Genomic DNA, 18,112 nt, shown 5'->3' with positions numbered 1-18,112 from the left:
GTACTGAAGAGTGTGTTGCATCTCTCAGTGATGTTGCATCTCTCCACCTGTTGTATGTCTGTTCATGTATGTATGTACACATGGGGAATGTATGTATGTACACATGTGTAACACTGGAAAGGAGGGCTGAGAGAAAGGAGTTTAGAACTGAGCAATTGTCAACAATCTGAACTATTTCCCCAAGTGCTTTTCTTATATCAGGGTTCTAAACCTTTTGCCATCATAACTATCTTTAGTGAAATCTTCATATATACATCTCTCTCCAAAATTCAAACACCAAAAACAAACACAAATTAACAATGAAAACAATACAATGAAAATTTTGGGACAGGTGGATTTACTATTAAAGATTATTCACACTTCTCCTAGACTCTGTCTTCTTGTGAGGTGAAACACCCCACAAGAAGAGAGACCCTGCCTATATATCTGCATGAGAATGTTTGGGATTTTTTCCCCGTGCAACCTCTGCTCATTTTCTAACTAAATCATTCATTTGCTAGGTTTTTGTCCACCATACCAAATTTGGTCCTAATTTATTCTGTTTTCAATGGGTTGTCCTGTTGAGGGACAGGCAGGACCTAAGACTCTTTATAAAATATATTTCCACTTCTTTTTATTGGGTTAGAAAGAATAAAAAATAGAACCTATGGATAAGAATGAGAAGGATGGGGCAACGGTGGTGCACAAGGGAGGCTAGGGAATAGCATTTGCTATACTAAAGGCCCAAGTACTTTTGAACACCTACCTGAACTAACTTAATCTCAAAAAGAATCCACAGGAGCAGACTAGATTGGAAATTTAAGAATAATTTCCAAAATCTGAAATAAACCCAGTTTTATATTCATGTCAAACAAAATATATGAATGACTCCATGATTTCATCAGAATTCAAGCTACACTCATAGTCCAGTTTATTATAATGTGGGCAAAAATGCACTGAACAGTAAAGAGAAAGGAGAGAATTAACTGAATTAGAAAAAAACAAAGTTTTGTGGCATTGCATGAAGGCAAATTATCCACAAGCAGATGAAAAAGTAAATATTACAAAATGAAACAAAAATCATTTTAATTTTTAATGTATCAGGAAGTAAACTGGTCACAAACAATTTGAATTGTGTAATTGATCTATTAGTAATCTAATCTAAAAGAAAATTAGTTTTCATCCATGTATTTTTTCCATGAGGTTCATTTGTACTAGATATGAGTTTAATGAATAGACTAAGAAAGAATAAATAACATAATAGAAAGTTAAAAGAAAATAAGATTCTAGTGATTTCTCTGAGGAATAATAAATATTTGCTATTTCTGAAACTTTATCTAAATAAGTGCAATTAGCATGGTTAAAGGTAACAGCATAGGACTAGGAGCAATTATGCTATCTGTTGATTTTGGAAATTTACCAGATCTAAATAGATTATCAATTCTGGTAAGCAATGTAAACTTTGTTATATTTTTGTGATCAGATTTTTCAGTCATGGCATTTGGACTACAAAATTAAGTTCTTGATAAATGCCTTTTGACTGAATCATATTTTATATGTTTTTCTTTTTTTTTTTAATCAGAGAAAGGAAAATAATTTGTTTCTTGACTTGAATCACTCAATCTGGAATCATGTGCTAACTGAAAAAGCTATTTGAAAATGATCTATCAAAATATTTCCTTGAAATTTGCATTTCTCATACACTGTGTCTCACATTAGAATGAAATTAAGATTTTGCTTTCAGCATCCATTAACATTAAAATATATATATATTGATTCAACAAGGTGATGTAGACTGACGAACTAAATATAATGAAATTATTTTTTTAAAACTTCTTAAAACAGAAAACCAATAAAACTGTAATTAAAAGTATAGATTTCAAATCATTCAGTTCCCATTTATTTTAAAGACTTTATGAATTTTTAGATAGTGTATGTGTGGACATGTATTTAAATGTATATATATTTATGCAGATGTGTGAATACAGAGGAAAATAAAAATCTTTCAACATACAAGCCTTATGTGCCAAAAACACAATACCTTTACTTTTCCAGAGTGAGCAGCACATCCCGAACAGGAATTATAGCTTTTAAAAAATGTTCATACAGGTATTCAGTTGATTCCTATGTATCCATTCCATCTTAATGAATTGCATTTGTCTATATCTATAAGCATCATGCAATTATACCTTCCATGTTTTTATTTAAATAAACAGAGAACCAAGAAAGAGATTGGAGAAGCAATCATCATATAGCAATTATGAATTACTTTAGAGAAGAACAATAAGCTCTCCAATCATCAAATGAAACTAAATCAAAGGCAGCATTTTAAAAAACGTTGAGCTGAGTATGTAATGTATAGGCTTGTACTTTCTTGTCTTTTAGAACACCTAGGGCTTTAATACTGTGTGTCAGCAAAAATAATATGCAAGGAATTTTGCCTCTGGCATAGGTTATGTAAACAAAGCAATATGATGCAAAACCATACTTAACCACAAATCAAATTTCCTTGAATATAGAGAGCTATTGGCTACTTTGTGAAGACTGCATATAGCTCAGATCTAAATTTGTAAAATTTCATAATCTACTAAGAATTATTTATTTACTTAGCAACATCTTATCTTGGGGCTGTTCATTCAAAATGAAAGCATATAATTAAAATAATTCTGAAAGGTATCTTATATCTGGTTGAATCTCATGTTTCTCTCCTCTTTTTTGCATGCTGGTAATGGTTCATTAATTTTCTATTCCTTAAACCATTGTTGCTGAAATAAGGAATAGTGGCATAATGCTTTTAATACTGTATAAAAAGTTTGATTCTAATTTAAAATCAACTGACAGTGAGAACAATCAACCAATGGAACAACTTGCCTTCAAAAGTTGTGGGTGCTTCATCACTGGAAGTTTTCAAGAAGTGACTGGACAGCCATCTGTCAGAAATGGTATAGGGTCTCATGCTTGAGCAGGGGATTGGACTAGATCAGGGGTATTAAACGGGCCAGATATGTCATGAGCAGGCCATGCCCACCCCAGTTCCGTGAAGGGGAAAAATATTGCAATATGTCATGTTACGGCAACACGTTTGACACCTGTGGACTAGATGACCTTCAAGATCCCTGCCAACTCTGCTGTTCTATTATTATTATTATTAATATTAAACTATCAATTGTTATGAGTTACTAAAGAAGTGATAATGAGGATAACAATAGCACAGTTCATTAGACTTAGAATTCTTATTAGAAATGTTCTGAAAATAAAACTAGGGAAATAACTGTTTCAGCAACATTTCAGCAACACCAAACACCAAATTTTTATCCAAATTAGAAAAAGCTGTTGGTCGCTAGCATTTTCCCAAAATATACCAGTTCAAATTCTTTAAAAAAAACATCTTTAGCTAGGATTCAAGACTACACCAGATCATTGGCATGACATAAGAACTGAAATCTATTGCAACAATGCTGATTGCTTCACAGATCAATAAATATGCTCTAGCTCTTAAAGTATATTTTTCCAAGTTTATGTGCTAGTCACATCATGAAAGAAATAGAATTACAAACAGAAAGTTTTGTATGCATCACTAGCTAGATCACATACCTTTATCACATGATGCTTTTCATGCAGGATAGGTATCTTAAACATTTGACACCAATAGGTTGTATCTTGTTCTGGTATAGCCACCTGTCTTAATAAAATGGAAAGAAAAGATTAATACAATATGAAGTTTGTTTTTCCTCAGACAATTCAGCATATGGTTGCTTTTGTGGTGTGGAGACAATAACTTGGTCCTCAACACCAATAAGACCAAGGAGCTTATAGTGGACTATAGAAGGAACAGATCAGACATCCAATCCTTGCTTATCAATGGAGACCGAGTGGAGCAAGTGGCCAGTTTTAAGTTTCCTGGTGTTGCCATAAAAAAGGACCTGACCTGCTCACATTGCAGCACTGGTCAAAAGGGCCCAGCAGAGATTATACTATCTGAGAATTCTCAGAAAACAATTGAATGAAAAACTGCTGGTGACCTTCTACTGCTGCACCACAGAGAGTATCTTAACTTACTGCACCTCTGTATGGTTTGCCAATTGCACAGTGGCAGATAGGGCAGCACTCCAGAGGGTTACCGTCATTGCCCAGAAGATCATTGGTTGCCCTTTCCCCTCTTTGGAAGAGTTTTATAGCTCCCACTGCCTTAAGAAAGTTCAAAACATTCTCAAAGATCCGTCTCATCCTTTTTTTGAACTATTACCATCTAGCAGACGGTACAGAATAATAAAAACAAGGACAAACAGGCTGAAAAACAGCTTCTATCCCAGGGCAGTGTTGGTGTGGTGTTGGGGTTTTCAATTTAATGTGTGAAGTATGAAGGATGTGTGTTTGTGTTTAGTTTCATGGTTATGATATGCACTGAAGATGATGTTTGATTTCATTGTACGAGGTACAATGACAATAAAGTAAACTAAACTATACAGTTCTGTCCCTCTTTTACTGATACTTAACCAAAGTAACTTACGTTTTGGTTTGCCAAGTCAAAATATGGCAATGAGGATGGGATTACAGCATTCTTCTCAGGGTTCAATAAACGAAGACTCTTTGTTCCACGATTAGAACCGTGGTAATTTTGACCTCCATATTTAAAGTCTTTGTCGTGATAGGCCCATATCACTCGTACTGTGCTTTCCTGGAAGAAAGGAAAGCTGCTGCTGAGTTATGTAAAGAAAAGTCTAATCTTATGATCACAGCCTACCTGAATATATTTTCCACCTTGCAAGGGTTTGGAGACATATGGCCCTGCAGATGTTGCCAAATTAGAGTTGCTTGTAGTTCAGCATGACCAAAGCTGAACAACACTGGTTCAGAAGTTCAGAAACTTCACATTTCAAATCCTGCTGATCACACTTCTATATTAATAGCAATAGCACTTAGAATTATATACCACTTCACAGTGCTTTACAGCCTTCTCTAAGCGGTTTACAGAGTCAGCAATTGCACCCAAAAATCTGGGTCCTCATTTTACCCACCTTGGAAGGATGGAAGGTTGAGTCAACCTTGAGCCTGGTGGGATTTGAACTGCCAAATTGCAGGCAGACGGCAGTCAGCAGAAGTAGCCTGCAGTACTGCTCTCTAATCACTGTGCCACCATGGCTCATATTAATATATGTCTTAAATGAATATTGTTTTAACTCTGAATGAGATTATTATTTCCCCCTTTTTAATTTTACATTTTGCTTTTGTATTTTTACTGTAAACTATTTTGATACAAATGTTGATTTACTATAGCATACTGTACACAGGCCAGTATGGCTGTGAGGCTGTTATCTAGAACAGCCTTCAAAGGCCCTATAACTTTGGTTCTTAACTTGCCACATCATCTATATATTCAAATTCTGTCCCAGAAAGTTCCTCAGCCTTCAGCACAGTTTTCTTGTCCAGTCATTTCCGACTCTAGTGAACTGTGCTCATCTCCATTTCTTAGCCAAAGGAGCCACATGGTCATGTGGTAAGCATAACAATACACCAAGGCACATGGAACACTGTTGACTTCCCACCAAAGTAGTACTTATTTATCTAGTTGCATTTGCATGCATTCAAACTACTAGGTGGGCAGGAACTGGGGCAAGTAAAAGGAGTTTACCTCATAGTGCAGCGCTGGGGTTTCAAACCTGGGTTGTTAGCTTTGCAGCTGGCAAGCTCAATGTCTTTAACCACTGAGTCATCATGCCCCCACAACAAAATAAACCCTCACTGAATTACAGATCAGAAGGGACACATTGTATCTACCGTAATCAGTACATATAGCAATACAGACTGTTTATTATGGCATAATCAGCATAATGATTAGACTGAGAATGAGAAGCTAATATTTAAGTTCTCTCTCTTCTTCATTCTTTTTTCTAATTTAGGTTCATCATTAGGTTTAGCATTTCCCTTTACCGTTAGGCTCTTGTCATTTGGGTCACAAGTATGAAGCTGCCGGGTGAAAGCTAGTATTGTGTGAGTATTATTTTCCATAGCATACTCCAGATGGCAATCCTGCTGAGAATCTTTTTTCAGTACTCTGTCTGCATTTGTGAAGCAATCCTGTTGAAGATAGAAATCAAAACATTATCCTGCTGCTCTTCTTTTTAAATGTTCTGAACTCCACAACCTTTTCAATTTTGTGGGAAATAATGTATAAAGAACATGTTATTACTCTCCAAATAAATATGTTACATTAACCAATGAATGAAAATCTAATTATTTTTTATTCTACCCTTTGGATTTTAATTAACATTGCATAAATTCCACATTCAATAAGTGTGATATAATAAAAGACCCTTACTAAAGAGGTATCTATTTTGCAACCATAAGGGTATTAGTGGACATAGCAAACATATATTTGAAAAAAATATGATCCTCAGGAACAAAATGTATAGGTAGTGTATCTCTGTATTACACACTTTCAACATGAGTTCATAGTGATTTTCTCTGGCTACTTCATAATATATACACTAATTTTTGTGTACTTTTTATTGTATTTCTCTATTGGATGGTGGGTAAAATCAAGAAATATATTTCTACTGTAACTCTAAATCCATTTTCTTAGTTCCCATGCACTTACTTATAAGGGAGTAAGCATACCACTTATTGTGATCCTAATATATACTCTCTAGAGAGGAAACATTAAAATAGAATATGATATACCTCCTCATTTTGTCAAACCACTATAGAAATGTTTTAGAGTCTCCCTGCTGTTTCAAGGACAGATTATCCTAGTCCTCATTGTACCAAAAGATATTATGAATAAGCTGTGTTAATAATGTACTATCATTAACCTCTTCACCTCTGAATTCTGTGTTATAAAGTGCAGCTGCTTTTTTGACCATCCAGTTCACCACAATTTCAGCAACTTGTGATTGCCATTCCAAAAACACATTCCATTGAGATTAGGATGATAGTATTGCTTAATATTCTTTCTAAGACTTTTCTAAGAATGTTATGCAATTGTTTCTAGTTTGCATAGGGACCACACAGAGATATAAAATTTGCAAATGTTTTAAGGAGGCGGCAAAGTTACTCTTTAAAGGAGTGTTTTCTTTTTAATGGAAATTTGAGTAAAATTAAAATATATCTATTTTTTATTTTTAGATGTAATTAAAAGGATACTGCTGTAAACTCCCAAAGCTTTTAAGCTAAGTGGAAGACAGTAATAGAAGACAAGATTAATACCTAAAATCAACAGAATGGAAATCTATGGGAAAGATGAAATTTCTAGCAGCTCTTTGTGGTAAGGAATTATTTTACTTTAAAAATTGTATTGCAAGCTTATTTTTATAAGAAATAATGTGATATCTGTAGTAATCAGCAGTTATATGACACTACTGATTGGTAGAACTCTGGAGACACAACTGTTTATTTTGTTTGAAATTTAGCCACTTCTTTGGTAAGGAACCAATTTATGTGGGTCTATTTTTAACCTACCTATAATTGGACAAAACTAAACTCAATTTATATATCATCTTGAATGGAATATTTATTGTCACCACCATTTTGGTGCTCAATAATATGGGTATCTTCTGTCCACGACATGGCAACCTGGGTCACTTCATTCCAGATATTTTGAACAATTCTCATTCATTGCTGTCTTCATTTTATAGGCTGGAAGATGAAACATCTGGAAGACATCGGGCTGTCTATTTTGTGAGTCAGCTATCTCTATTATGGTAAAGTTAACATGTTGTGTAGTAGTTACTGAAATCAACCTATATACACACATTCACATACAATCACACCCTTCTATAGGCAATTCTAGGCTGCTGGATAGAATGAATGGATCAGATATGTTTCATTCAATAGAAGTCATTTAGAAATTGCAGTAATACACAGTAAGATGATTTTACAGATCATAATTCTGGTGTATAATTTCTTATAGATGAACGCATTGAGGCTGAATTGCTTCTCACATGCTGTGACCCTGCACTTGTTCTCTTAAAAAGGATTTGCAGTTGATATGGTTTCTGATTACTGCTATACAAAATGGCAGGGAGTAATTTCTTAAGGATGTAGCAAAAAGATGCAAATAAGTTTTATTTTATCCCTAAAAAAAATGAGAGCACAGCTGCAGAAGAAACCTTGAGGGAAAAAAAATGACAGCTGTCTTCATAGGCCTGAACAGGTGTTTTATACAGAGAAGAAATCCTCTACATCCATGCAACCTACAGTAGATTTTGCCTTCTTTTAACAATGAACTCAGTAATAAGAAAACACTGTTTAAGGCTCTCTAGCATAAAAGCGTACCAAGTTTATCTGAGACCTTGATTAATGCAATTGTATGTAGCATGCAAGCTTTTATGCTAGCAACATTTTAATTATTGGAATGTACAGTGACTGCTATGCTGGGTATGGAAGCAAGAAACCTTTATGAATGTAAAGAAATCTATGCAGCATCATACTTTTCTCTATCTCTATAAACCAACATTCTTTTTTGCAAGGGTGAAGCAGATCCTAAGCTCATAGCAGGGTGTAAACTGAACTGCTTCTTTCTTGTGTTTTCCAGCAATTGGTGAGTAACTCTGGTATCAGTAGTTATTTTTAGCTTCTACAACTTGTAGCCAATAGTGTATTTCCATGAATATAAATGAATGTCTATGGAGATTCTCAATCATCCAGATCATGGTTGACACAAAGGTGCTTTTCAAAAGGCAACTGGACTTTCTTGATTCCTCCGACACACCCGGAAACGTTTTTGCTTCTCATCCAAGAAGTTTCTTCAGTTCAGGTCTTCAGAACTGAAGATGCTTCTTGGATGAGAAGTGAAACATTTTCATGAACATAAATCCATTTTAACTTTATTGAGATTTAAACCTCACTGTATAACCTGGCAATAAATTTCATACTTAATACATAAAGAAATGTAAAATAATTTGTTTTATTTACTGGGAATCCTCCATTCAGTTTCATATGTTTTTACATTCCAGTATTTTAAATCAGATAGAAAATTTGTGCATGCCAACTTTCTCCACATTGTGCAAAAGTGTATGTATCTTACTTATCCGATTTTTTAAAAAAACTACTAAAAGTTTTTGAGAATGTAGGATTTCTAACAGAGCTAAATGTCCATTGAATTGTTACTGGGATTTTACACATTTAAAAAACCTACCAAAAATATAAATCATATATGTGAAGTATAAATGGAATGTACATAATTATGATAAAATATGCATACCTTTTTCATACTGATTTATCAAACAACAGACTCTGTTCATTGAGGGAAAATCCAAATTGTGGGTTGGAGACTGAATGAAAAAATAATCCCATCAAAAACCTATTTGTTGTACTGAACATTCTTTGGGCATGATCCAGAGCCTCAGGTGATGGTAATGACAATGGAAAACTGAAGTGTACCTACCGGCATGTTGTCTATTCCATGAGAATAAAAATCTAGTCAAGTAGAAGTATTTATTTATTTTATTCAATTCTACATCATCCATCTTACCTAAGTGACTCTGGGCAGTTTGTTTCAGTTGTTACAATGCATTCTACGTATCGTTGCTTCTGAAAAAGTATTCAAAAATTCCAGCTTGCCCTAAATACAGCAATTTTTGTGCTAACTAAAAATTTCATATGGGGAAAATAAGTTATCTCAATTGCAGTGACTTCCAATTTGTTGCCAGATAGAATCCAAAAGTCAAAATATCTCTAGTTGAGCTTGATAGTTTAAGATTAACAGATTAACAGAGTTGGAAGAGATCTTGTAGGTCATCTAGTCCAATCCCCCACCCAAGCAGGAGATCCTACACCATTTTTGACAGATGGCAGTCCAGTCTCTTCTTGAAAGCTTCCAGTGATAAAGCTCCCACCACTTCTGAAAGCAAGGTGTTCCATTGGTTGATTGTTCTCACTGTCAGAAAATTTCTCATTTCCAGGTTGAATCTCTCCTTGTTCAGTTTCCATCCATTATTCCTTGTCTCAGGTGCTTTGGAAAATACTGTAGCTTGACCCCTTCCTCTCTGTGTCAGCCCCTTAAATATTGGAACACTGCTATCATGTTTTTCCTAGTCCTTCTCTTCACTAGACTAGCCATGCTCAGTTCCTGCAACTGTTCATTGTATGTTTTAACCTCCAGTCCCCTAATCTTGGTTGCTCTTCTCTGCACTCTTTCTAGAGTCTCAACATTTTTTTTTATAGTGTGGTGACCAAAATTAAATGCAGTATTCTAGGTGTGATCTTACTAAGGCTTTATAGAGTGGTATTAGTACCTCACTTGATCTTGATTGTATCTCTCTGTTAAAGCAATTTAGGATTGCATTGGTTTTTTTGACTGCCGCCGCACATTGTTCATTCATAATTAATTAGTTGTCCACTAAAACTCCAAGATCCCTGTCACAGTTACTGCTATTAAGCCTTATTTCACCCAGTCTATAAGAATACTTTGGGATTTTCTTGCCTAAGTGTAAAACTTCATTAAGCTGGTCACTTAATGAACACAATCATGTGACTTTCTTGGCAACAGTACAAAGTACCTTATTATTGTCCTTTTCCTGGACTAATCCTCTACTCTATAGCACTGATCTTTCAGGATAGCCCTCCATATCAATCAGGTCAACTTAGGTTTTCATAATCCTAACCAAGAAAACTCTCTCTATATGTCTTTATGTAAATCACCAGAAGTGAACCTCAACCAAAAAGCAATTTTACATTACTTGCATTAAATAGTGTTTGTGGTAATGACATTCAAACCACTGAAACATCTAAAACCATGATATTTGAAAGGCTGCTTCTCATTTATGAATTGGCCCTTGTTTGTTCAACTTCTGAATCAACATGTTTAAAACTATGGAACAGGCCTTTTGGTACCAGTACTTAAATGTGAAATTTGTTTAATGAAAAGCACTTTTCATGTCTTTCTTAACAACTTTCTGGAAGTTGGTTAAGAGTTTCCTTTTTGGCATACATTCAGTCTATAATCTCTCTAATTAAGAGTATATATATATATATATATATATATATATATATATATATATATATATATTTGTTCTGCTTCTGTTATTTACAATAAAACTGCTAGAAATCTGTAGAGAATAAATGATGATATTCAGAGTTTTATTTTACATTTTTCCTAATAATCCCCAATTCAGAATTTGCCATTTAATTTCACATTAGATTGATTTTTCACTGAGCAATCCAAATTATTTTCTGTCATTAGTTACTAACGAACTACACTTCTTGCACATATTTTCCAAAGTGGGCATCGTTTGCTGACTTTGGATATCATCATTTTGAAATATTCTTTGGAAGTTTTCCACTGTCCATTTCTAAAACACCCTTAATTACTTTATTTCAATGTTACATGGATTTTGTTTTAATGAGCCAAGAATATTTGTTATTGATTCACTATTAATGAATAGTTAATTATCCTGAATAGAACTATATGAATGAAAGCAGAAAGATTTAAGCCCATGATATTTATTTGATTATAGTATTAAAATATTTTGACAGAAAAAAGCCTGGCCTCTAATAATAGATTAGCAGATAACTTTTAAGATTATATATGTCTATAATCTAAACAAGTTACATACTACTGACATTTTCTTATACAATGAAAGTTCATTTAATGGATCTAAAGAAGGAAAGTATGGCCATTAAATCTGAGTTTACATAACTGTTGCAGTTTTTTTAAAGTTTCAATTTGCATCATTTTACATAAATGATGTAAATTAATGCAAATAATATAAATTAAATCAATTGCCAGGGCAGAGTTTGGAAATCATTTATTTATTTATTTATTTTATTTATTTATTTGATTTGCCAATTGTTTACAAGATAATAAGTATAAGTGTATACATAGTTGTGAATACATGAAATGGGTACATATAAGAAAAATAAAAGAATAAGAGAAACAATAGGACAGGGACGGTAGGCACGATGGTGCGCTTATGCACGCCCCTAATCAGTTGGACCATAACCTCTTAGACATGATCAGACAAAATAAATAATGAAAAGTCTTATGAACCATTCTGATGTTTTTCTATTTTTTCTATTTTTAGCATAACAGTATGCATCAGACTGACTTTTTCTTCCAGTTAATTATGCAAATAGAATTCAGGGTATGCAAATACAGCTTTACTCTCTGCTTCCTTCTGTGTTCAAAGGAATGTAGTGAATTGCCTTGTGGTCTAATTGGTCTGCTACTATGAAATTAACTTTCTCCTCTGCAACATTATTGCTTCTGTTAACATGACAGCCAAACTTAAAATGTAGCTGCAACTAAACTCCCCAAAGAGTTAATCAAGGGCTTTAACTAAACTTATATGGCAGCCTTTCACAGCTATTACAACTGTGAAATTCAGACCTGCTTCTCCCCCTGGTTATCTGCATCAGATAGACAGAATTGTGTCTTCTTTTCACTCCAGATATCTACACCAAGTAGATAGAATTGGGTCTTTTTCTCCCTATGGATGCACAGCTTATATGAATTCTTCATTGTGTCATTCTCCTCTTTAGTGATCACCATGGAACATGCAGTAGCTTTCTTCAGCAGACTGGTGTTCCTTAACTTGATCTTTGGTTCTTCTCTGGTTCTGAATCCACTCAAGTTAGCTCATTTCCTTTCCCTCCGTGAAAAACCTTACCTGCATTTCTCTCAGTCTCTCCCATAAATACAGTTTGTATGTTTTGGAGAGCATAAATAGAACGGTAGGTGTTTACATTTTCCATTCTGTCATAGATCTTGGTTATTTCTGGGAGTGGGATCTAAATACAAATTTCGCCATTACATCCAAAATTCACTACAAGGATGTCTGGAGAATCACAATTTTACTATTAACAATATTACAAATATGAAATTCTATGTAGTTCTAATATACAGTTCATAGCGGGTAAGGGACTGATGCAGAGTATTGAATTGAATTGACAAGAGAAAGAATTGAGTGATTAAGGAATGTCATCATATTTAGAAATATACAAGTTGGATACATTTAAATTAAGCAGAAGACAGGGTCTGCCTTTGGGGCCAAAATGCCCAAGATCTCACACAGGTTAAGAATGACCTGTGCATACATTGTATTCCATCTGTTCTTCAAACATTATGTGCAGGAAAGCATAACAAATGATGACTTCTTCCAGAAAGACCTTTGCACTAGCAGAAAAAAAAAACCCAATAGCTAAGCAATATTAACATGCCTTAGTTGGTGCTTGGTTGTAAATATTGCACGCCTTTGGGGAACGCACTGAATTTTTAAGAATCTTTTTTTAACCTCACGCTAACATGCCAGAAAAGATTCCCCAAAATACAGTGAGTTTCCCAAAGGCGTGCAGTATCTACAACCAAGTACCAGGTGATATTTAAAATGTGTGCCACTGTGACATTTCTCCTTGTTCTATCTTTCTGTTTCTTTGCTAAAAAATTATTTGTCAAGAGTATGTTTAAAAAACAGCAAAGAGTTCCATTCACGGCTTTTCACTATTTAAAATCCAATTACTCCTTACTAACATATCAAAATGATTTCCATGCGTATACTGTATTTGATAAGCAGATGTTCTTCATTTGGGGTACCAGCAAACTAGTGAGTGTGATGAGCATAGCATTTTTCATATACTAATGAAGAGCTATTCACAAAATAATCCTCAAATGTATTTTGATGTTAAGAGTTCAACAGAAGGCCCTTACAATGCAACCTTCTTAAATAAATCACACAAAACCCGCATTCATAAAGAAGGATTACTCTCTGCAAAATGGATACTGGGAGCTACAGTTAGGGATGCACAATTCCAGACCAGAAGAAAGAGGATATGACAACTAAAGAGAAGGATAAGAATTGAGCTGCTCAAGGAGTTTGCAAGTAAGGCCTAAAGGCTTTTTAATAGTAAAATAAAAAAAGATGCAAAGGTTAGAGCTGCCTTAAGCGTTCTTGTGGCAAGTAGTCTGTAAAAAATTTACTTTGGCAATATTGCATGTATAATATAACTACAAGCCTGAACAAATTAAGCAGTTTTCTCTGAGGCAGTACGCATATTTATCCAGCCAGCATATTTCCACCACTGCAATGTTGAAGGTTGGATTCTCCATACTTTAACCTCACCAGTCTCTATCATATAATGACCTTAAAACGTGCTCCTGATTGGCCTTGTACAGTACATCGTTCTATAAACTTCCACAGTATTTTCCTGTTTGCTCAACTCTGTGTTTTTCTTTGTTATACGGTTCACAAATCTATGAATCACATGTTTGACAAACTCCTGCTGTTGAAACATGGATCTTACATTTCCCAAGTCCAGTAGTGCTAGGTTCCACTCTATATTCCAGAATGCTTATCATTAATAGGTCATCCTCTGCTCACCAACTCTCAGCCATACCTTTGAAGTGTGTGTCAGCCCTTCAGAAAGACCCTTTTTGTGTTTCAATCTTTGCAATATAATTGAACCCTTCAACCTGATTGATCTATTTGCAGGAGGCAACAGAAGAATCTTTTAAGTTGTACTCCATCCTAGCAAATTTTAAAGCAGCAACCTCAGAGACTATAGTGACAATATAAAAAGGCCATAAAAAGTGTTATGTTTTTATCAGAATCTTTGTTGATACCTAGAAAATAGATTCCTTTTAAAAGAACATTCTGGCTTGTTTATGTAATTGGTATATATCTATTTGTGTTTCTGTATGTGCATCAACTATATTCTTCTCGTGTAGCAACTCATTATATGGTCATAAATGACCAAAAATTACCGACACTTATACATATTCATGTATTTATGTATTTATATCCCATCTTTATTATTTTTATCAACAACTCAGGGCAGGAACCAGTGGTGGGATTCAAAAAATTTTTCTACCGGTTCTGTGGGTGTGGCTTGGTGGGCATGGCAGGGGAAGGATACTGTAAAATCTCCAGTCAGAGGTGGTATTTGCTGGTTCTCCGAACTACTCAAGATTTCCACTACTGGTTCTCCAGAACTGGTCAGAACCTGCTGAATACCACATCTGGCAGGAACATACCGAATATTCCTTCCTCCTCATGTTTTCCTTTTAAAACCCTGTGAGGTGAATTGGGCTGAGAGAGAATGGCTCAAAGTCACCCAGCTGGCTTTCATGTCTAAGGTGTGACCAGAACTCATGGTCTCCTATGGTTTCTAGTCATATTTCTGTACTAACTGACTTTAATGAAAGGAAAAGTCTCTTCCTCCAGAACCAGCATTAATATTGGAAGGAAAATATTCTCTTCTATTAGTAAATGGAAGAACTTTTTTAATTTAAAAAGATAACTTGCATCTCAGAAATATAAATTGGCCTTCTCAGTGATATAGATATTTTATTTCAGAATTGATATAACCTGCAATTACCTTGAGCCAAAGATCTGCCTTTTGTTATTCTACCGAAACAAGGAAAGCACCACAGATATTGATGGCATTATAAGTAGCAATTGCAACTAGTTGCTTGGCTTAAGGATAGAAATAAACATATAACTAAAGAGAAAATGCGATTAAATATTTAAAGAGACACTATAATCAATGCCCATTCTGAAAACATCTGGAAGCTTATTGTGAGCACTCAGTGCAGAACTGAATCACTAAAATAAATGGACTGAAGAACCAAATTTCACTGCTGCATTGTATCAGTATCTGACTTTCAAATGACATTTCTAAGGAAACAGCATATATTTTCCTTTAAAAGTTAAATTTTCACAATAGAATTTAGTTTTTATGCCATAGGTCTTTTTAAATGGTCTAGCTTTTGAAGAAGCTAGTACCTGATGTTCAGTATTTTTTTTAGGAATCATTAACATCACTGAAAATATAGATACATTCTCAGATGCTAAATAGAAAAATTGATTCATTAATGCCAACTACTATACATCTTAATTCTGTTAGTCTAAGGTAGAGTTGTCATAGAGCTAGGTAGACAAAATGCTTGTCCAGGTGGTGCTTCTTGTTAGGATTTCTTGTGAGAATCTCACTTTTTAGGAATATATCCAATCAATCAGCTCTTCCCACTTAAAGCTATGAACAAAAATATGTATTTAATTATTGCATGGAGAAAAATATCGATCAAAATACATAACCATCCAACTTGCTTTAAGGTAGGATCAAGTCAGTGTTAGTATGATTCACTCTTTCTGGAAGAACTTAGCTGCTAATTGAGCTATAACCACAGATCATTGCACGAAGTATGGAATTGGTCTGAAGTTGCATCTATATTTGCTACTTTTCTGCCTAGAATCATTTAAATAAATACTTAGAGATTACATGGTACTTTATAGTATGACCTAAAAGCAAAGGTTGGACTAAATGATCTTTGTAGTTAATTCCAGCTCCACAGCTACAATTCTAGGATATTAAATTATGCATTAATTCAGTCCACGTATGTATTTATTTATAAGTTTCATTTATAAGTTTGAATGCTAATTAACTATTAAATGGGAAAGGCAGGCATTATTAAGTTAATTTGCCCTAGCCCTGGAGCCACTACCAGAGACTTGGCAAACAAAAGTATTTTGAATTGTTGTGCAAACACCTGGAAGCGCAAAGACAAATATTATTAACAGTACTTATGTTCATCTGCTACTTCTAAGAAACATGCACATGAAGATAAAATATATGTCAGCTTAATGCTAAAGTGTGTAATTCAAGATGCTAAGGTAAGGCTGAAATGCATCTTTACTGACTGAAAATACAAAAGGGACACAATTGTTGCCTGTAGCTATGTGAAATGGACAAGAAGCATTCCTGTAATTGTGGCTTTGCTAGGTGGCATGCTGGTCACATTGCAATTAGACTTAGCCAAGTCTGAAAGGCATCACTGATAAAAGGAAATGATAAAAGAAGCCAGTTGTTATTGTTAAAAATTGCTTTCACTCTTTCTCTGTGTCAGGTAGCATGGGATTGCAAGATCTTGCCTGCAAAGAGAGAAAGAGAGAAGCAGAAGCAGGGGAGGAGGGGGAGGGAAGGAAGGAATGAAGGAGAGAGAGAAGGAGGGAGGGAGAGAGAGAAGGAGGGGAGGGAGAAAGGGGGGAGAGTCATCATAATAGTCAAATGTAGCAGTTGTGTTGTCTTTTTATTGACCGTGCAAGAAACTTATTGGATTTGCATGCGTGTGCTTGTTCAAATGTCTCCACTCGAAATCTGCTTGACACTAAACAAATAAACGTACTGAGGGAGGATGCTGGACCTGCCGACAAACTCAAAGTCGGAACGTCGGAATTGAAGGATGTCCCACTGTTCCGTTGTTCGCTGCTCTGAGTCCAATTCAAGTATTAAGCTTTACGAACGAATTTCAGGTGGAAACAGGAGTTTATCTCTGAATATACTCAAAATGCTAGCAGGGTATAATAATAAATAAATAAAAAACCACGACCGAGCGGCTGACTCTTCCTTCCCGGCTTACGCTCGCCTGGAGAAGAAGGAGGTTGCCCTCTCCCTGCCCCCCACGGCTCACCTGCAAATAGGGCTTGCCCCGGTCAAGGCCGCCCACCACCATATCCGCCGAAGCCATCGCTCCTGTGGAGGAGAAGCCGAAGCCCACGTAGCCCCGAGTGCGCACCTCCAGGCGGAAGGCGATGGTGTCGCCCTGGTGCGCCCACGAGAGCCGGTAGCGGGACGAGCCGTCCAACATGGCGCTGTGCGGGTAGTGGCGCCCACCGGGCACGGGCGGCAAAGCCCAGAAGAAGAGGAGCAGCAGCAGCGGCAGCCGCCAGCAGCGCATCTTACCCTCCGCGCGCGCTCCAGGACGCAGAGTCGGACTTGGCGCCAGCGCGCCCTTTACTGAGCGTCCGAACTGCGCTTCGGCTTGAAGCTGCCGCTCTTGCCGTCGCCGCCTCTTCACGCCTCCCCAGTCGCTGAGCCTCCTCATTGGCTGGGGGGTGGGGGTGTCTCGCCAGGCCTCGAGGGCTGAGGCGCGCCTGGAGGTGGAAACCTAGACGTGAAGCGGACGGGGTGGCGAGCGGGAGCCGAAGGACTCAGAAGCCTCCTTCTGAGAGGGGAAAAGCGGGCAGAAGCTGAAGCTCACCACGGGAAAAGCTAGCTGACTGTCCTCGATTCTGCAGAGAGTCAGCATCTTGTACAACAATAGAAGCTTTTCCCCCCTTCTCCCGGTCCTGACGCTGGGACCTCTTTCCCAGTTGCTGAGGAAAGGCTTTATTTTGCTTCTTAAAGCACAGTGCAACGA

At 36.0% G+C, this 18,112-nt stretch overlaps 1 protein-coding gene across 1 annotated transcript in view; it reads right to left on the bottom strand.

Moving 5' to 3' along the window:
* MOXD1 (monooxygenase DBH like 1) overlaps nucleotides 1–17,797 on the bottom strand; it is a 35,308-nt gene extending 17,511 nt beyond the window's left edge. Inside the window, exons 1-4 of the mRNA XM_026666021.2 lie at nucleotides 17,384–17,797; nucleotides 5,911–6,057; nucleotides 4,490–4,657; nucleotides 3,574–3,657 (exon numbers count right to left, since the gene is read on the bottom strand). Of these exons, the coding sequence (XP_026521806.2) occupies nucleotides 3,574–3,657; nucleotides 4,490–4,657; nucleotides 5,911–6,057; nucleotides 17,384–17,797 (813 nt within the window). The remainder of the gene's footprint in view (nucleotides 1–3,573; nucleotides 3,658–4,489; nucleotides 4,658–5,910; nucleotides 6,058–17,383) is intronic.
* Nucleotides 17,798–18,112: the final 315 nt, after the last annotated feature.

Source organism: Notechis scutatus, chromosome 1, assembly GCF_049901735.1.
Source record: "Notechis scutatus isolate UNSWTSFEM ecotype Mainland chromosome 1, rNotScu1.2, whole genome shotgun sequence".
In the NCBI taxonomy this organism is placed as follows: domain Eukaryota; kingdom Metazoa; phylum Chordata; class Lepidosauria; order Squamata; family Elapidae; genus Notechis; species Notechis scutatus.
Note: the sequence above shows the minus strand (reverse complement) of the source record. Positions and strands in the feature narration are given on the sequence as shown.